Genomic DNA, 22850 nt, shown 5'->3' on the forward strand with positions numbered 1-22850 from the left:
TCACAGTGCATTGCAAACATGGCGATAATCAAAATTAAAGCCGCATCATTACGCATAATAAAACCATAAATATTGGATGACTGTTGTTGAACTTGTTGTTATACTTTTCTGTTGGATTTTTAATTTTTTGAATTTTATTTTCTTTATTTTTTTGTGTAAATAAAATTGAAACATTTATGATTGATTATGCTGGTTTATTCAATGTCATCCTATATCGTTTGTCGTTGAATTGTGGATTCTTTCACGTGACTGTGCTATTACCCAGGTGAAATATATTACGAGTGTGTTCTTCCTACAATATTAATACGAAAATGTGTTGCTGTAACCGTTGAATTATGTGTACGTGTAAAGCTTTAAGCACCACCTATTTTTGCTGGATGGTTATCCTGCTCAACACTGAAAACTTATTGAAATTTAGCAATTTTTCAACAAAAAAAAATCGGAAAACAAATTTGAAATAAATTGATCTGCCGTCAACGTTGAGAAATATTGGATTGTCATATTTCCGTTTTAGGATGAATGTTGGTGAATTTAATATTTTCGCAATATTGATTTTTAAAGCGAAAAGTACCTATACACACGACCTTGCTTGTTAGTCTATTATTTATTTTAACGATTATTTGGAACAAATCAAACTATGTCTTAACACTTTTTTTTGAGTGAGTTCCTTTCAAAGAACGCCCAACATATTTTACATCAATATCATTTTTCTTGTTTCGTCGCCTTTACCATTTAAAGACTTTGTGTTTCTTGACTTTGGCTTCGGCTTAGATCAACAAAATTCACACGAAAACAGGTCCACTAATTTTACGTCTCTTCCCTAAATGACTGTTTCGTCATTTATACTCCCAGGAATTATTGGAGTAAATTCACTAAATACTTTTATTTCAACAAATTTATTCCAGCTCCTTGCAAGAATAGGCAAGAATCTAAAATTTACCAACAATAAAACGGTCATTCAGTTCGAACATTCATTGACGTTTCTACTGTTGTTGTATACTAGAGAAACTTAAGAAAATCATACTTACAGGAAATATGTAACACCAAAAAAACCCGAATGAATCAAAATTGATTGCATCTTTTATTTCAAGTTTATTTATCCGTTAAAGTAAATATATGTTTCAAGAAGTCGTCATTGCATAAACATTTATAGAAATTTCAGAGGTATATAATACAAAGTTAGATAACATTTTATATACTTCTGTCACGTGTATTAATAGTAGATTATGCAACTCTGTCCACTTGTTTATTTAGACACTTGGGGAGTTATGGCATGAGCCAAAGGCGAATGTTATAACCCCAAGTGTCTAAATGAACATGTGGACGAAGGTGCATACGCTATTTTATCTACCGACGGCGAAATAATAGCACCTTTTCACTGCTATTATTTCACCTAGGTAGATAAACGTAATAAGTTCATCGTTCATTGTTCGAATTTTCAATTGAATTATAGAATCAACGACGAATCTTCAATAAAATCATTTCATTTTTGTTGACCTAATCAAAAAAAAAATTTTCATTTCATATACGATATCTTCACATGGAAAGTATTTCTGGAACCAAAGAATAAATGTAAATCCTAGACATAATAACGATTAATTGTTCACTTTTTCATTAATCGAAAATAAATTTTGTGTCTCGTTAATGCGTAATATAATGCAATTGATGTTTTAATCATTTTGTTTCCACTTTCCTTCATTTTAACTTACCTTAAATTCCTTAAACCTCTGATTATGTATGTTGACTTATAGAGTAAAGTGTTTTGTCTAATTGTAGTGCCCATTAATAACACTTACTTATAATCACTGACGATCGATACTTTATTATATCAATCAATCAATCATCTGAAATCATTAAATCCATTTGAACAAACTGCTTTTCTACTTCTTTCTCGCAGCTTGCACGGAGCATGATCGTGAGTACAAATAAGATTCGTGGTTTCATTCAAGATGCATCCATCACTATACGCACAGGCTTTGTTTTGTGTCAAAGTTTGGTTGATAATAGTGGTCAATATGCGGCTTGGACAATTTTATTTTATTTTTGTATTTTCCCTCATTTCCTATTTTAATTCATGCCAGGTTGTGGGGTCTCGGGGTCTAGTAATTATTTAAGATGATTAGAATAATTGAAATTAATTCAGAATTGGCAGTCCCTCAACAGTTGGAAGTATATTGAACGGTTTGTCCGAGGGTTTGTCAGTTGCTATTGACAACGACGACAGGAATATACGATGAGCACTGGCAAGTGTTCTCTTTTATAACGAAAAGTATAGTTAAACAAAAGAAGTGAAACATTTGGAAGACATGCAGCCATATTTCGAAATTTCGAAAAAGTATTGTTGAAAGGCTTTTGAGATATTTCTATCCTAAGAATTTATCATTTTTCACACACTTCTGTCCGATCATACCAGAAATGTTCCGGAAAACGGATTGCCCTAACTTCAAAGAAAAAAAACTGTTGGTAGTACGTCTACCATGGACACGTGGACAGTCCATGTAAATTTCAATCTTTTACTAAGAAGAAGCTCATTACCAAAAAATCATTACATCTGTTGATTTTTCGTACCTATATTAGTGGTAACATTATGAATGGACATATAGATGGTTTGTACAAAATCTTCTACTTAATTAGTTTGAACAAATGTTCCGTTATCACAACTCGTCTCTTTTTCTTGTCGTCATTGACTTAGAAAAAGGTTATTAACGATTTAGAAAGTGTTTGCGAAAAACCAGATCTAGAGCCACAGCCAACAGTATTGTACATTAAAGTTTGCATTCCTGATCTCTCGCCTGTCTTCATAACATGATGGGTCCGAGACAAGTATTTAGTATGAAATACGGAATCGGTTGATTTCATATAAGTTAAAAATAAAGTTTAAAGCCTGTTTAATTTGATACACCAAAATTACCAACATCATTGACTAATCGAAAAACTGATTGTTGATTGTCTAGCTTATCCTAAAAAAGTTATAGATAAAAGAGCGGATTTGTCCTTCCGAGAATTTTTTTTCAGTAATTCTTTTAAATAAACGAAATAAAAGAAAAATTAGAAAAGAAAATGCCAAGACATGAAAATAGAACAAAGTGGGGCTAAAAAGAAAAATAATTTGCACAGACTTAGAACATCACAAAACCATTATTTATGCAGAGGGTATTTTTTTACGGAATTTTCTGTGATATTCGTATGTTTAAATATTCAACGGATCCCAACGAAAAAAAAAGTGTAGAATAATTATTGTAACTTGAAATTTCATTAGCCGAACTTCACATAAACTCACTTATTCGTAGGTAAGGTAGATAATTTTGTAGATTTATTTTATTTGAAGCTGCAACCAGCACCATAAAACTTTTAGAAATTTCCATTTCATGCTACTAAAACCATTACATTACACCTCTCAAACCCCCTAGTATTCTAGTCAACGCATCATTTTTGTTTTTCCATTTCATTTTGATTTCGTTAAAATGTTTTTCTTTTCGTTTGTTTAATGGATGTTCGTTATTGTTTCACACCATCATCTTAACTTATCTCATAAAAATGTCGAGAAAATGCTTTTTGAATATTAATCGTTTTGAAGTGATTCTTCCCGAGAATTTACTGTTTTCCCATCAATGATTTCTTGCATTGAACTTGAACGTTGTTTTTTAAAAAAGAAATGTTTTTTCCCTTCGTTTTAATTTTCATTAAAAAAAATTTATTTTAAATCTTGTGCGACCATTCAATACTGAAATACAATTTTCTACTCCACATCGACCATCTAGGGTGGATCAATGCCGAACACATCGAGCAGCGTACCATTTCTGTTGTCGTCCAGCATGCAATCGATACGATCACGCCGTCAATCGACCGTTCTGTCGTCTGGTCCGCTTGGCTCCGGCAGTGGTCTGTTGCAGCAACTCGGTTCCGGCATGGTAAGACAACTAACTTCTGCTTCTTCTGGTGGTGTGAGTCCGATACAACATCATGCATACAATGGTCATGTTGGCGGTCGTTTTAATTATGTTCGAAAGTGTCCGTCACTCAATATTACGTTTAGTAATTGAAATTGACAGAATTCTTAGTCGTAAGGTTGATTAACTTAAATTAAATTTTAATGACCTGGGTAGAGGTCATCTACAATTTACAAGGAAAAAATCAAATCAAACAATCAAATATGGGATTTACGTTAGATCTTCCGAGTATTATAAAATAGACGCAGCGCTGTCGACTTACATTTATATTTACTTTTTCATAGTTGTTTTTCGCTATTTTAGTCGTTCAACACCGTTGCTTAATTAAATGTAATTTTTTAGAGTAGCTACTCGTAAGTAGATTTTGGTGTTCTAATCTAAATTATTATTATTGTACGAGAGGCATTGAGGGTAAACCATTCCATCAAAACATTTCATCGTGAGAAATTATCTGGAGTATTTCGAATACAAAATTGGTATTACCGGTGGAAATGCACCCGAAACAACTCATTAACTGCAATCTATAATTGAATTCAAGCTTAAATATATTCTGCATTCCGGAATTTCTATTCTCTACTGAGACTGTAAGTGGTCCATCGTATTTTTGAATCGATAATACCATAGATATTTTAGCAAATTCGAAGATACAATTTAATAGATGATGGGTTTGGCGTAGCAGTTCGTTGTTGGATTAATTTAATAGAGGTTGAGGGAAAATAGTTCAATTCGTAAATGTTCTTCTTCGACCAAAATAATTTCTTTAAAAAACACCAAAACCAGATTCTTGCTATTTTTCATCTCTGATGAAGCTTAATATGAGCGAAAGCTCGCAAATAAAAGCTTTTCACGTCTATTAGCCACATATTTCAGTTAATAAAAAATGAAAACAATTCATCATAATATGAGATCTCTCAAAAGACGATACGTTTAAGTCGTCAAGCTTTATGTGCTAGTCAAAATCATTTCTTGTCATGTCATCAGTCAATAGTTTTCATAAGTTTTCATAAGTACAGTCATTCGTACATAATTCATCTTGAAAGCGCCTTCACCAACGCACTCATGCTGTTAATAATATTGGAAAAAGGAAAATGTATGTTCCATTAAATTATCTCCTTCAATGGTTTACCCAATCAATGACATACACTTATACAGTCTTTTCAATTTTGACATGTGCAATTTTTGGTTCCCGTTGAATTAACCAGCTGGTTCACAAACACAGACTATTTGTATAGTAAACAAGACGAAGACAAGCTACACATTGAGTCCTTGCTAAGTTGACGTCATCTATACAGGGCGTGTGTGTTGTTGAATCAGCTGATGGACTCAGCTGTACCAAAACGCTGCACATTTCAAATTATTTACCACTGTATCGAATAGAAAAAAAATCAATTAAAATTGGAGCGAAAGAAAAAAAAACAGTTTTCAAATGAAAATTTTGTTTTCATCAAAAAAAAATTATTTCCTTTTGTATGAGTGGATCACCCAAAGTATTCTCGATCAAAAAGTATTTGTTAAAAATTCTTAATATTTACCTTATAGTATTCATCATACGGTAAGTAAATGTTATATGTATAGTGTAAAAATTGGAAAAAAGGATGTCAGTGTAATAAAATTCTAAATATTTTTGTTAAGACTATTTATCAACATTCAAATCAATCAGATATTTCCGCCCATATTATGATAGATGGAATTATTATTACTGCAGAATCGAGACGAGAGCATTCTTTAAATATTTAAAATATAGTTGAGACAGCAGGTCAAAGTCTGAACGTTCCCTTATTCAGCGCAATTAAATTAACACACATGTCTTCACTAGGATGGAAATGTTTAATTTATCCATCTAAAACAGAGAATGAGAAACCGACTAGTTGTAATTACTTTGGTTTAAATTAAAGACTATCGTTCCACACAACGTAAACTATATCAAAATTTTGAATAGAAAATTTCTTGATAAACAATTCCCTTTGTTCATGAATTACACAAACTGTATAGTTATCACTTTAAGTTTTATGAACCATTCTTGCAAAGTTTGAATTTACATAAACTTGTGAGTCTTGCATCTATCACATGCAATTTAGTTACAAACCAAATTCCCATCTAACGTCGTCCACATATGAGCGACGGTGAATTTTCGATTTATAGTTACTGACCAGTGACCATTATTTCGAAAGTTTTTTTTTCGACATCAATTTTACTTGCTGTTGTCGATAAAATACATTCTAATGCAATTAAAATGTGGGAAGAGAGAACTACTGATTCATGTGTAGAATTTTATGTGTCGCTTAATGCTGATATCGTTTCCTAATTAAATGCTTAACAGTTACGGGTAGCGCATACCAACTATAAATAGTTAAAATTTAAATAGCTTATTAATGCCTGAATACAGTTTACAGTACCCGAAGAATTTGTTTGTGAACGTAGAAGCGAATCTAAGGGGGTAATTAGATTCTCTTTGTTGCAAGTCAGGTTTCCACTAGCAACACGTTATAGGCGGTTGTTATTATTGCAGGTCGAATCATCAAATTACGCTACAGAACGTCAGTGCCTTTTTATACTAATTATGAACTTTACTGATGCAATATGTCCACTTCCTTCCTGTTTAATGCTATCTGATACTCGTCATACGAAGAAATCGGTACAGGTCTGGCTGCTTTAGTAAATGCCAGTTAACCGGAAAGCATTTTGCCATATAAGAAATAAATCTTTCCACTTTGTCATATAAAAGAACATCAGCTAGAGTTTATCGCTTATTTTGGTCGTTGCTGGTGTTGACAGATGTAGATAGTTTTATTAGCGAAGGTATTTTCACTGTTTCTTCCATCATTGGGTAGTTAATAGGTGAACGTTCAGACATAACATTGAAATATTATTTGTCGTTTGTGTCGCGCAAAAATTCTCTTTTTGTCCACTCAAATACGTTGAGAAGATGATGTATTTTAGCAATTCAAAATGGGAGGACTTTTTCTGTTGATATTTATTTTGCATGTTTTTTTCGAGGACAAAATCGAATTTTTTCGAAATACACACATGACAAATGTTGTGTTCATCTCGGGGGAAAATAGGAAAAAATACCAACTCGAACGAATTACCCTCGCTTCGCTCTAGTTGCAGCCTTTGCTCTTGTTGGAATTTCCTATTCTGTCCGCTTGTTAAACTAAATACTAATTCTCGAAAATTAAACTTTGAAAGAGAAAATCTTCGGAACCTAAAATATTTTTCTGCAAAATCATATCAACATCACGTAAATAAATGAGAATAAATAAAAGAGTAAAAAAGGAAAATTTATTTTAGAAATTTTTATTGTAAAAATTTACATCGTACGTCGACAACCATTTACCTATCTCTTTTTAAGCATAATTATGACATAATTACGACTTGCTAATATTTAGTAAGATTGAAAAAAGATTTAAAATTAAAATTGAAAGAAATGAATAAAATTAATAAATTAAGTGTGATACTAAACAATAAAAATTTATGGTTGAAATTCTTGAGAAAATTACCTTTTAAGATCCAGATTGAATCTACATTATAGCCGATAGTTAGCATAAAATGAAATTATATTAAATGCAAAATGTTATCGTAGAACTTAAAGAACTATTAAAAGATGAAAAGATTTAACGCGCGTTACCTTTATGGAGTTGTCAAAAAAATAATTAAATTTGAAGTTATGGAACTAATTAACGAATTTTATTGTGTAATTCTTAATCAAAGTTCACAAATTCAAAATTATAGCTAGATTGGTATGGTGACTAAAAGTAGGAAAGTTTTTTTTTGTTTTCAAATATTCAGAAAGTTTACAGGAATTGAGAATCTATTTCATACGAAATTTATTGTTACGAGGGTCTGTGTATAAATACAAAATTATTAAGTCGAACCAACGTAAAGGCAAATTTTGCACTAGCTTCACAGAGCTTTTAAGTTCTCTGGGATTTCTCGATTCTTTTAGGAAATATGAATTTTCAATGCTGTTCAATAACGGTTTGTGATAGTTCTTTGAAGCTACAGCAGAAATTGTCTTACTGAGAATGTAAAAAAAATTTCGTCAGGTTCAAAACTTCAAACTAGAAATATCACAAAGAAGCAAACAAAATTCTGGTAAATTTCTAGGAATTTTAAATATTTTCTTGTAGTATAGCATAGAAGTGTGTAAACAAATTCACAACGCTGTTTTTATCTGACGACTATAATCGCTATTCCGTTCGGTACTTTTCCTTATCCAATTAAAATCCGGGTAACATTTTTGCTTCGCGTTTTAGCTACATTGATGTATATAACGCTGTTGATTATCGATTCTCCATAAATTTAACAATGAAAATATTATACCGAATGTCATGCGGAATCTCCAGTTTTCTACAAGGTATACAATTCGAGTCTTATAGAAATCGATTGCAAATCTTTTAATAAATAATTTGACATCGGTTTATAGTTTTTATAAATCCTTCAAGTAATTATTATGAAAACTTTTAATTGAAAACATTTTGATAATTGATAAACGAATGGTTTCGACCAAAAACATTGTTACTGTCGTCCCTGTCAACAAAATTACGATGAATTTTATTGAAATAATTTTGTTTATAATACTAAGCTCATCAGCTAATTAAATCGAAATTTATAGAATTAATCTGAGACAAAATTTATTATAAGATTATTGTAAAGTGAATTAAGTACAGTAAAAATTGGCAATGAATTTACGCTTTTTATTCTCTCGTAATAAACTAGTAAACGATATAATTCGAGTCTTCAGTTAAGGTAGAGCTTCATTTCACACAGTCACCTTAAGAAAACACAATTTTAGATCTATTGGAGTTTAAAAGTCTTCAATGTTCCCAGTCAATTAAGTGATTCTTAGTTGATGATATTTTGGCGCGAAATTTGAATTCACTGAGTCGTTTTCAAATTTTGCGTCAGAAGATCATAAACTGGAAACACTTCATTGATTGAGAAAATCGATGACTTTGAAAACTCTAAAAAATCTCAAATATGTTCTGAACTTAAAAAAAACCCATTGTATGTCGTTACTGCTGTTCGTATCCGTTTCTCTTTTTTTTCTAATTTATAATGCTATTTTAAATGAGAGAAATCACTCCGAACAGCACACAAAAGAAAGTGGGATTTTTTACGTGTGCAAAACAGTATTTGTAAATCTGTAGAATACAAATTTACTGAGGTTAACTTGTCTTTCAGAAATACCAAGAGTTTGAAATTTTCGTCCCCAGTTAAATAATGCAGGAAATAAAATCTAATGCCACACTTTCCCACCCACCAGAACATGTTAATTGTCGATTGTGGTTGTGAGGTTATGTAAATTAAAGCTCTGCCTTAAGCGAAGCCATTACATGCTTTGTGCTTATTATTATCACAATTTTTTCGTTTTGTTTCTTATTACACAAAATTTCTTCCTTCCATGTATATTCTACTCTACCGTTTATAACTTCTATTATTAAGTGTATGTTGTTCTATATCTCTTGTGTGTGTCAAAGTGTGATGTTACTTTATAATCTATAATTTCTTTTTTTGTTTGAAATATAAATATAATGTCGACATGGCGCTCTATCATACTCGCTTAAAAATATGATCAAAATATATTATTCACAGTGTTTGTTAAATTTAATGTTTTCGTTGTATATGTTATGACTATTAATAGCCTTCGAGAAAAAAATCTGCCCAAGTCATTAGAACAAAACATTAAAACAATTCAATGGAATTAATTTGAGAAAAAAAAGAGAGAGAAATGAATAAACGAGAAACATTTTCAATTACAGATTCTAATAAAAATTTCAAATATATATTGAACGACTGACACTTTTTTAAACTTTATCATTTCATCTTAGCTTTTTAGCATTTTTATCATTAAAAAAACGAAAAAAAAAAATCGAAAAAAATTAATTCATAAAAAATATCAAATGCTTAACATTCTTTAGATATCACGTCATATAGATGTCGCTGAAATCGTTTATTTAGAATTATTTGTTTTGTGTTCGTACACCCTCATTCTGTAAATCTATTTTTTTTATCATTTGCAATAACCCAAAAATAAAATGGAGAAACAATAAAATCAACATAATTGCTAAGTCTAAGTCCTGGATCCATAAAAAAACTGAAAATCAAATTAACCCACCCACATTAACTGCAATTATTGAACTTTGAAATAGTGCCGAACATTTTGTATGCCTGGATTTTTGTGTAAGTCAACTTCATCGTCATCTAACCAAAATTTCCGAAACAGAGTAAGTTATTTTGTTTAAAAATTGTATTAAATAAAAAAAAAAAACAAACAAATTATTCATCTTGGCTAACAGCTTTTCCAATTTTCTTTTGTTAACATAAATTTTGCGAGCTTTAAGTATATCGAATCGAATCTTTGTTCGTATTAGCCGAGGCATTAGCAAACACACTTCAGTACAGTTTTTGCTGTTGTTGCTGGTATAAATGTTCAACATACGAATTCTGCGGGAAGAAATGTGTGTGTGAACTAATTAACATATTTCCTTGTGAAATAGTCCCGTGAGTGGAACGAGGTAGAACGTAAATGAGTCGAAGTTTACATTTTGTTACGTTACCATTATAGACATAAGAAATACTGTGGGAGTCGTATAAGTAATGGCAAAGTTATTCGGTACTTTATACGCCTAAAGATAACTAACAATTCGCCTCTGACAAATCCGACGGAAATTGTTTAACAAGCCAAAGAAAACCAAAATATTTTTTATGAATTCTTCTTTGACTCCCACTGCATTCTCTACGTGTAACGATGGGAAAGAAAATAAACAAACTTTGACTCACTTCAGTTAAGGACTTTTATTTGAAAAATATTTCATTTAAAGCATTTTCAACTTTACTGGTAAGTGTACCAGGGCTTCATGTTCGCGTACACATCTCGTCTAAACACTATCGTGTGTTACAATCTACTTCTGACACTTTCAGTGCTCAAACTGAATTTACAAACAGAACTTTCATCTACCAAGTTACAATAATTAAAAAATGCAATTTACGAGACCTTGCAGCGTGTAAACAAGTACATCAAGTCAACAATAATCACATATAAAATGTTTCCATTAAAAAGATGTGTGTTCTTTTCGCAGAATAAAAGGTTATTGTTGGCCATATAACCGTCACATTAACGTGTACTCGATGTTTTGTGGTGCTTATACTTCACGCTTTGATGCTGTTTATTTTGCAGTCAAGTATCGTTGAATTATGATACGTTATGAAAGTTCAGCGCAGATGAAAATGATTTCAACGAAACAACGGTGACTGTTTTAGCAAAATAAATTTTTAACCCAAACGAGTCTTTACTTTGGCTGGGCAATAATTTATTCAAAAATATTAACTGGGAGCAAGGAACTAGGGTTAATACTAGCAGACTGAATGAGATTTTTCTTGTCTAAAAACGTCATTTTCAACATCTCACACAAAGGTTGAAGCATTGTTCCTTATTTTACATAAAAAGAACCTCACTCTTAGGAGCATGTAACATCTTTCAACCCTACAGCAGTACAGTAAATCGTAACAAAAGCTTAAACTGTTTTGATGTGTGTATTACATAACAAGCTTTTTCAACACATTAAACCGCCATATATATTTAACATCAATAAATAATTGTATATTAACCGAAATGCGGAAACGGAATAATGTTCATATTGTCGCTTTTGTTTAAGTCATTGAATAGAAAATTGGCTGTAACCGAACACAATGAAGCTTGCTTTCGTGCACAAAAATCACAGCGTATACATGACAAAATAACATCCGCATCCGATTCAACAGTATAAGACTCAAGACAACACCAAAAAAAGTCGCTCTCATTGCCGCTTTTTCATCATTCGGCACTGTAACGATGAAAAATTGCTTGAATGTCGTTTTGTTTACGTACACGGAAACTGATAAATTGGAAATTTATGGTACTTTCGCTGCATTTGCTTCGGAGATTTCGTATTACAGCTTAAAGGAGAACAATATATCTCTCATTGATTTAAAAGTGTAGCGGTGACGAGATGGTAGTGATGTGTCAAATAAAAAAGCGTTTGGACGGAAAATGATACCACAGTTCAAATGGGCCTTTGCTTTAAATGTACACAAAAAAACTTGAGAACGTGAGACTTTCTTTATGAAATTGAAAAGGTAAACTGAACCTTTCTAGCCCTCTACTTGACACATTGGAAACTTTATGGCATTGCCAGTGAGTGCTACACTGAGAAAAAAGATTACATCGGACACGTATAAAGTGTGGTAAGGAAATTATACACCAGACACGTATGCTTGCTAACGTACGACACGTATTGTTATACACACGTCTTGTATAAAATACGAGTGGCATGTTTCTTACCTTAGTCATCGTAATATTATACAATGACTATGGATGGAAATACGTGTCGTGTGGAAGTACCCATACGTGTCTGGTGTATAACTTCTTTACCCCACTTTATACGTGTCAGACGTAATCTTTTTTCTCAGTGTATGGCAGCAGGTGGCCGTATTTGCTTAGAGCTTGTTCACTTCGACAAGTGTGGTTCTGTTATCTGAGTCGCAATCAGTATAAAGGTTATAATTCCACTAGTGGAAATACAAATTTCCAAGAAATTGTACGTAGCTTGCCAGAACAGCATTGACCAGCATAGCATGTATATTCTTTTAAACTTTATATTTGGTAAACGCAAAGCAAGTTTTGAGTCTGCTTAACCCGTGGCTTAACGAAGAAATTATAAAAAAAATCTCTAAAAATCTATTGCTTAATCTGGATAGACAAAACAATTGTTCTATTAAGAACAAATACATAAAAAGATTTCTAAAACACGATTCCGACTGGGTTCGACTTAAGTCAACTGTTTATGAATAATATAAAGTAGGACAGTCTCGATATTCAGAAATTATTGCTGACAGTGTTCCGTACAGCTCATACGCTAATAAACTTAATTCCGTTACAGAAAGTTTATGTTCGTTCGTTCGGCTGGGCTTTTGAATTCGCTTCTGTTTGGTTTGGATATCGTTTCTGTCATCCGTTTTATTTGTAGTTCTGATTTTATTTTAGATTATTTTTGTTTGTAATTTTTATTTGTACGTAGGTACGCTGGTACAAATGTATTTAACTTAGTCGTTGGTAGTTCGTAGTATCAATTTTGTAAAAAAAATCTAACAAAATTTGTAAAAAAAAATATTTTTTCTTTCATGACATTTTTGCAGTACCAGCTGTTCTCCGGTCGATCTTAAATTTAGTTCGCACCCTTCTGTGTGTCTAATCATGTTAAATTGTCACGCCAGTTTGATAGTAAAATATAAATGCAATATTACAATGTTAGCGATGCATAAGTAAAAGAACAATAATGATTTGCGACCACACGCAGCGCATGCACTTTAAACTGAAATGGACCAAAATCAAAATCAAAGAAATATATCTATAAAACAAAACAAAAATTAAATTATTATCAATATGTCAACATAAAATGAACTTAAATATTTTCAATGTTAAACTTAATAAACAGAAACCCAAACAAAATTAATGTTTTTAGAGGAACACTTGAGGGTATGATAATGTAAAACCTAAGAAGATCACTGTATCCAAACAATTTAACAAAAAACCAAAACTCTTTTAAAATTTTGTGCCCTCTTCCTCTATTTCAGAAAAATAATTTTTATATTTGTCTCCTCCGAATGGCCGAAGTATAGACAACAAAACGAGTTAAAAAGAAACAAAGATGGAATTTTCGAATTATTTTCAAACAAATTTCTTTAGGCCTATAAGTCTTAACGCCGTTTTGACTATTTTTTATCAAACTTTGATACAGTTAGAGGCAGTGAAATTTCCGAATGCATTTGCTTCAGCGATCCACATAAACAATCGAAACTGCTTTTACGGTTTTACCACTAACATGAGCGTGCGTGTAGCAGCTGCAACCGTATAAACAGTTTTGATTGTATGTGTGGATCAGCTGAAAAACACTCATGCTGAAACACTCTGACTGTAAGTTTGACGCTTTTTACTTAAAAAAATGTATGGCCTCTATCTGCAATATAATTCTAACCTGGTATCGTACTCATTAATTATCACAACCACAATAAGTACTGATGGTAATGAATATTTGTCGAATATTCAACAATGAAAATATTTATGAGTCCTTCTTATAAATCTTCTTATAATTTCTAACTTTTAAGAACGACTTATAGTTATATAAGTTATATAAGTCATTTGTTCAACCGATCCACTATTAAAATCTATCTTTTACGGACAGCTGACAACTGCTATCGATATTACAATAATAGATTCGATAATTACGTCGATGTTCTTGCTATCCGTGAAATGTTACCGACGCATTCTTCACAAATTTCAATGTTGTATACCGGGCTTAAGCATGTATAAATAAAAAAATAAACCAAATAATAACTTTCAACTCAAAGTATATAAATTGGTGAGAAATACGTGTGTGTCTCAATTTTTATCCATGCCGACATCCAATTTTTTTAAAAATATTGACTTTTACATACCCCTGCATGTCTGGGAACATAAGAAATTAAAGTGTTTTTGTTACTTGCTCAAAATTCAATTTGGCCCATTTTTAATTAGTTCGCGAAAGCTTTATCATTAGAAAGTGGGGGAGGGCGTTACCAGTTCGTATTTAATGAGCCTTTTCTATTAACTATTCTGATAAATACACAAAAGCTTCTTTAACTATAGTTAAAGTAAATAAGACCATAAGGAGATGGGGTTTTCTGACAATTTATCGAATTTTTATATAAATTAAACCATTCGGCCTAAGTTTATTTATTTATTAAATTATCCCGCAGATCTACATCGACGAAAAAGAGTTGAAAATCTTACCTGTTGCAGATAACTTTGTCTCCAGATAATCTATGTTATCTGATACAGCTGTGGCAACTGGAGACAAAGATACATGCGACAGGTAAGATTTTCAGCTCTTTTTTGTATTTTTGAGACTTATACATCTGTTAAAAAAAATAATTGAATTTTTCAATCTTTTCACTTGTCTAAAAAATCCAACTTAATGACAAAATACACCAAGCAGTATTTTAAGTGTAGAAAATTGAATGATAGTCGTATAGACGTTTTATTAGAAAAAATATTTGGGCTGGTTCCCACTCAAAAGTAAGAACAAAAAGAATTATTTAAACAAAAACATAGAGATATTTTATTAGGAAAATAAAGTATTTTGTACGCTGGTCGTACTTATACACATAAAATAACGTTTGATGCACACACATGCACATCAGAAAGTGTTTTAAATTTAAATTTTACGAAAGAAAAATAATTATGAAAATTAAAATTTAAAGCAAAAAAAATTTAGTCTTATGAATGTACATTTTTTGTAATTGTTTAAGCTGCCACATATCTTAATGAAAATGAAAACTTAAAATCATATTTTTGAAGAAAAAATATTTATTAAATTAAAAACAGAGAATATTTGAATTTTAGCTCAATATAAATTATATACATCGTGAGAAGGTAGTTCCGATTGACGTACACAACATTTAAAACATAAAAATATTTTAGAAAGTGGACTTGAAAATGGCGTCCGAAATTTTAAATAAATTATTTAAGAAAATAGTGAGATCAGAATTGCATATTTTTTTACGTTTTTACCACTATATTCTTAAAAAAAGTTTTAACGCATACTTTCCTGATCTCTAGAATCAAAGGCTAACTTTCTACGGTATGAAATTATGAAATCCAAGGACCGACCAACTTAAATTCCTATATAATAAGAATAACATCAATCATCAGAGTAAATTCTGAGTAACGTCGCGTTAACAGATTATGTTCAAATTCCAAATGGTGAGAATAAAATGCGAAGGTATATCATTTTCTATATGTCAAACGTTCCAGGCATTCTCGTTTGTCACATTTCAAAGGTTATATCGATGCAAAATTTAAAAAGGAGAATTGTTGTGCATAAACATTGTTGTACATATGTACCTCGACATATCTGTGGTACTGAGTGCAGACAAACCCATTATTTCATTGATAATTTGTTGTTAGATGTTTTCGCTGTTAAATGATAGTGCACTATTCTATTCGAGTGATGCCTTTAACCTAGATAAACCAGGGCCGTAATTAGCGAATGCAAGAGGTGGTACTGGCTCCCCTGAAGTGGCAATATTTTCCTATACGAAATTGTAATTTTTGGCCATTTGCCGCCTTACAGAATTGCTGATTTCTTCATATTTATAATCCTAAGTATCTAAATAGGTCCGTTTATACTGTAATCTCCAATACTCAGTGAAAATCATACTCTGTATGTTCCAATCTATGTAAATTATTGTTGAAAAAGCAACATATTCCAAAATCCTCACAAACTTTTATTAACACATACTTGGATAGAAAGTTATTATTATATGACCAGTGTTTGCACTCTGCGCTACAACGCTTATGCGCTGAAGCAGACAAATGGTTACAATACGCTATAACAATGAAAATGTTTGCAAAATGTTTTCAAACTTCTTCAAGAACTGCAATGGGATCCTTCGTAAATTTTGCCTGCGATAACAGTCTTCATGGAATATTGTTGAAAGTCTTCGTTCTGGAATTGTTGAAACACATAATCGATTTCCAACAATTCACCACGAAAATATCGATGGTAATATGAATCAGACAATTGACACCATTTTTTGTCGAAGTTATGTGAGATTATAATGACGTGAAAGACAAAAAGAAATATTAAATTATGTACAACATACAAGTCTTCGGCATCCTATTCTAATTATTACTAAATACAATTGCGTTTCCCATTGGTAAAAATGATCCTTCAAGTCTAAAAAAATTTATGATCTTGGATGCTTATAAATATATAAAATTAAAGGTAAAAAGAAAATATTTTTAAAAAATTGTAAATATAATTGAAAATCAAACGTATATTCAACAACAATATAAAGTAGAAAAGAAACTAAAAAATATTCAAAATAAAGAAAAAAATATTATCTCTAATCTACATGTGTATGTGAATGTCAATTTAAATAAAATATAAAGAAAAATTTAAGCGCAAACTTGTAATTGTTGTGTCATTTAAATTTTATGTTAAGAATGTTTTATTGATCTTTTTTGATGATAAGAAAAAGATAAGAATTATGCTGATGAGACAATCCCAACTTTAATACGATGGAAATTAAAATAATGAAACAAAATAAAAACAATCGACAAAAAAAATATCTTAGCGACTTAATGTCCCATACATAACATGATAATATTTACTTATATAAACTTCCCGACCACCGACCATTATTTTAATAAATTAATTTAGCAAAAAACATCTCTAAAGGAGAATTTCTTCTCCGTCGATGCAAAAGGTTGATGGTTTTAAAAAAATATGCTATAACATATGACCTATAATTGACTCTGGATAGATTTATGCACAAAGTCTTATGATTATATAAATTGCAGACCACCTAAAATAGTCGAATTTTAATTAGGGTCGGTTTTAGTCTTTGTTTTAATTTCGTATTATGAACATATTCCTGGTTCACCAAGAGACTTCTAGTCTGCTGTAATTTGCATAAAATACTTAAGTATCTACTGCGAATTATTTAAAGTCACATTTCAGAGTTAAGTCTTTTATAATGATTTCAAAATTCATTTTTCAGAAACCTTAGGTTTTCTATGCAATTTTTTTGATATCACTTTTTCAGAGTTAAGTTTCTCGTGAATTCAGTCTATTAGACTTAAGTTTCTTATGCGGATTATTCCATTTAACGGTTCTCAGTTAAGTTTATTATGCAAATTATGGCAGTAGTATCATCAGGATAGCCTTTTCCGGATGGCTATTCATGTGTTATCGATAAGAACGACAAAAATTAACAACAAGACATTAATATAATAGTAAAATGCATGTTAAAAAAGAGGAATAAAAGTTTTCTCTTGTTAGAACAAAAGAAGTAATAGTATTGATAATAATGCTGGTGATCAAACTTCCTTCAGTGAAAGCTCCACTAATTTTCATAAAAGTTCACAATTCACTTCAAATCAAATTCACTAAGTGAATTTTACTTATGATTTTTCGATAAAAATTCTTTTATTCCCGGAAATTCGTTTTTTGTCAACAACATGAGTTTCAAACTCGCTTCCGGGGCGAGTAAAATATGCTAAGAATGGATACTTTTATTATGATAAGTGGGGTGGTTACATCTCTCGTCTTCATCTCGAGCTGCAAACTCTACACATGTACAAACTATATCCAAACTAGTACTATTATTCTCAGTACCTCACAAAAATTATTCTTTGCCTGACGGTATTCGCGAGTAAACTAACTTCTAAATGTTTTTTTCGGCATTGTTATGTTGACTAGTGGGATTTCTAGACAAACATCAAGATAAAAATGTCCATACCAGGACGTAATCAATTATTCCTTTCATGAAAATACAGAAGAAACTTTCGGAAATTAGGCAAATAACATTTCCATGCAAGTGTTAGTATCTTCCGTTGTTCTGACAAACTGCAAGTCTATCACCAACGTAAAACGGTTAAGTTCTCGTTTTACATTTCCCTACAACTAAATGAAAATTATTAACAATAAACTAAAATGTTAACATTAGATAGGAATGCCAATCGACAATCCGAATTGTAGTCATGCACCAACACTTATTTTTAACGTAAAATAATTGTGAAGTACAGTGGAACGTGTATTTTAAACATTAATCCGCATTTCGTATAGCACGAAAAAAAAATAATTAAAATTTTATCAAATTTACATAAATGAAACAAACTATAATTATGGTTTTTTTAGATGAAAAGTTTATTCTATCAATTGTTTTCTACTGCTTAAATTATATTTAAAGAAAAAAAAAACGTCTTCGAAATATTTATTAACTCGACATTAACTGAACTAAACAAAAATCAATATATCTCTCATTCGAACAGTACAACTTTTTGACCTAACCTACAAGAAAATATTTTCTATTTTACTAAATAACAAAGAAAATTTAGCTTTCATAGCTTTTAGTCATATCATATAATACCAAACTTTCGACTTAAGAATAACACAATAAAAACATTTAAAGAAAAAATAAAAATTTTAAATTAAAGTTAAAAATCTAACACAGAAATCTATATGTAAATGGTTATAAACAAGTTAAAAACCTGCTGTAAATTAAGTGAACGAACAAAAAAAAACAAGATGAATATTACTTCAATCTGAAATTAAATGTAATAAAATTAAAAGAAAATCTAACAAAAAATGATAAAATCAAGAGTGTAACATAATTATGAAGAAAATATAAATGAAATATAAAAAACTCTCGAATATTTTCATTTTTATTTATTTCTTTACAAGAATGAGAGGATGATCGATATATTTTGGAGCCAACACAGAATATTTCAGACACATCATGAACAGATTCACCATATTAAGGTTGATTGCATAAATTTTGCAAACATCCGTGACTCTGACATATGCGAAGTGCTTTTTAACGTTACAATTGCGCAACGGACTATTTCTAACATTAGCACTATCCCACAGCGCGAAGCTATTATACTAATCGCGAACCATTCGTCTGACGTATTTCGACAAATCAGAAAACAACGCAAAAAGGCCATATCTCTGTCGTCGTTAAGTCAAAATTACGTTAAACCGATCAAAATCAAATTGTCTAAGTCGCGTTATCCCTAAAGTACCTAGAGACACCGTTTCGTCCAGCTAATCTCAAAACTCACTAGTTCACTTCCATATAATTCCCGTGAATTTTATGTGGAAACAGAACACTGGGGGACTCGTCAGGAACGACAGTGTCGAGAGTTTTGTTATTGTATGCGTTCTACGGTAGGGAGGGTAAACTTTTTGTAAAAAATCAAGCAAACAAATGAAACCAAAAAGAAGAACAAAAATCAACATTTTAATGAAATAACAAATTCAAACCTCAACCCATCGGCTCACGTACAGATCCATTCACCCATTCATTCACTTTTGCACAAAAACTCACAACAGCAAACTTCACAAACATTCTCACTAAAATTGAAACTGAAAACTAAACAAACGGAAAATACTGACACTAACACTAATAAAAGCCATGGCCACTAATCTGAAAAAACAAAAAGGAACATTAAAACTAACGAAAAACAAAAACCAAAGAGAAGATCACCTAAGCACTCCACTAACACTGGGAGAAGTGTTAGCACGGCCCACAGCGCAATTCCTCGGTGTTTTCTTTTTTTCCGAATTAAATGGTCAGTAATGCTTGTCCGTCTGAGGAAGGTGGTCTGTAGATGAGAGAATGAATGCTCGCCGCAGGCAGAGTCCCCGTTCCAAAAGAATTCCAATGCAGTTTGCCAGAGTTCTATTAGAGAGGTCCATCCAACTAAGAATATGTTCTTAGTTTCTCTATTCTCGGAGCATGGAAGTGGATTCCAATAACTGAAAATCAAAATCTAAATGGGCGTCTAACGTTTGACAAATAGTCTCAACGAAATAATTTTTAAGAATATTTCAGACACATCATGAACAGATTCACCATATTAAGGTTGATTGCATAAATTTTGCAAACATCCGTGACTCTGACATATGCGAAGTGCTTTTTAACGTTACAATTGCGCAACGGACTATTTCTAACATTAGCACTATCCCACAGCGCGAAGCTATTATACTAATCGCGAACCATTCGTCTGACGTATTTCGACAAATCAGAAAACAACGCAAAAAGGCCATATCCGAAAAAGAACGCTGAGCAAAATCTCAAAGAAACGTGTTCCGTTTGAAAAAGAAATAAAACGTATTCAAATCAACTAGAAGCATTTAATAGTGAGATGTGTTAATAGTGAATTCTGTGATATTATCAATGCATTAACAATACAACCATGGTCTACCAGATCCATTAGATTTTCTAGAACGGTAATATCGTCCAGAAAACGATAGTATCGTCCAGACAATATTTTAGAATTTTCCAATTTAGACGATATTATCGTCCTGGATGAAAATTTTTTGGACGATAATATCGTTTTTTTGGACGATAGTATCGTCTAAAAAACGATATTAGAGAACTTTAGCAAATCACACAATAATGACAAAACCAATAATTTCCAACAATAACGAAAACGATATTGACACGGAAAAATTTTATCATTGTGAATGGAGCGAGATGGGTAAATATGTTCACAAATCATGGTGTGTTATGTGGTGGCAGAATTCAAAATTCTTCTGAAATACTTTAAAAGAAATTAAATTGAAGTAGAATAATATAATTTGTGCACCGGACAACTTTCTTAACAGCAGATATTCATCTTTAAAATATTTATCTAAACCTAGGTGAAATAATAGCAGTGAAAAAGTGCTATTATTTCGTCTGGGATGAATATACGCATGGTTTGAAAGGTCTTTGCCAGTAGACCACAAAACATGCATCACACAGTCTCGAGCTACACTTGGTTCCTGGTTGAAGATATCCGAAGATGGAAAAAGGGTGTTTTTAACCTAATTTTTTGGAGATCGTTCCGGGTGAGAGTGGGCTCATTGGAAAGCTGAGTTCAAATACTTTCGGGGCATGCCTAGTTTGATTAGATTCATTGATAGATGTTGGAAAAAATGTACAACAAAAATTTTCAAAATCTGTGTGAACTTTTGACAGGTCTGGGCTGGTACTGATGACGCTTAATGTGAACCTAATATGCTAGTTGTAACTTACATTATCTAAGCTTTCCATTGATATCTCATTTGCAGTGCTGGTGACTGCTGGTGAATTTTACGAGTAGCGGGTGTACTTACATAAAAATCTGTTATGTGGACAATCTTATTTAATTAAAATTTAGAATTTTTGTCTACAACGTGTCTATTTGGATGGTACAGGGAGTTACCCGAAAAAAAAATCTGAAAAGCAGTGAATGAATTTCAAAATGTGTTTCGGGTGAGCATGTGCTCCACGTGCTGTTTGTGAGGTTATGCTCACCACAACACAACTTGTTCTCTAAATTGTGTCGTCAAAAGGCAAGCTAATTTTTCCATCTCATTTCCACTAGCTTCAGAATGTTCTAGTCTACAGATTTCCATAAATCTATGTATGTTCAGAGACACACGTTGTAAACAACAATTCTAAATTAAACAAACAATCAACGATCTGACGATTCTGTCAACACATTTATACACAATATAGCGGATAGGATATACTCGAATAAACTCAAATATACTGGATTGCTGGAGCTATACTGGATTACATGATCTACTGGAGCATAAATTCGAGTCTTGATTCATTTGGGCGTTTGTCTATTTCAGTTGTCCAGTGCATAAATCGTTGTTTCTACCTCAACAGGAAAGTGATTTTCTCAGCACATGTCCTAAAACTGAAGACTGGTGCGGTTTCCTCTCGTTTGTCTTTCTTTCTTTTTTTTTTTCAAAAATTCCCATTGATTGAACCAGGCTAAATCAGCGATTTTATTTCACAGGGATTCAATTTTACATTTATAAGTTCTCCCAAGTTGGAGGTGCTAATTCAAAGTAAATCCTTGACAACTTGTGAAGACTAAAACTAGAATTTATTTATCAAAATTCGAAATTCACTTATTGGCAACGCTGGTTTATCGAGAGATTCATATTAAATTTATCATTTTCACATGAAACGCTTATAATCCTCTGTGTGACTTTCATTTGAAAATGTCAAATCAATCGGATTCAAAAATTTTAAACACAAAATGAAAGAAGTTTGAATTCTGCCACCACATAACACACCATTTGTGAACATATTTACCCATCCCGCCTCATTCACAATGATAAAATTTTTCCGTGTCAATATCGTTTTCGTTATTGTTGGAAATTATTGGTTTTGTCATTATTGTGTGATTTGCTAAAGTTCTCTATTATATGTGTCGAAAAAAGCACAATACAAGCAAGGTGCTTAAAGCACCTAATTCAATATCGTCTTATCTCCGCTACGGTTCTTGACTTCCATGAATTTCTCTCTTCAAGCCGCCAATTGAGTCGT

General features: G+C 31.6%; 1 protein-coding gene across 1 annotated transcript in view; it reads left to right on the forward strand.

The window, feature by feature from the left end:
• LOC119080834 (SCY1-like protein 2) overlaps positions 1-13760 on the forward strand; it is a 106334-nt gene extending 92574 nt beyond the window's left edge. The window contains exons 19-20 of the mRNA XM_037189391.1: positions 3762-3911; positions 13128-13760. Coding sequence (XP_037045286.1) covers positions 3762-3911; positions 13128-13154 — 177 coding nt within the window. The 3' untranslated portion in view covers positions 13155-13760. The remainder of the gene's footprint in view (positions 1-3761; positions 3912-13127) is intronic.
• Positions 13761-22850: the final 9090 nt, after the last annotated feature.

This window comes from Bradysia coprophila, unplaced genomic scaffold, assembly GCF_014529535.1.
Source record: "Bradysia coprophila strain Holo2 unplaced genomic scaffold, BU_Bcop_v1 contig_350, whole genome shotgun sequence".
NCBI classification, from domain to species: domain Eukaryota; kingdom Metazoa; phylum Arthropoda; class Insecta; order Diptera; family Sciaridae; genus Bradysia; species Bradysia coprophila.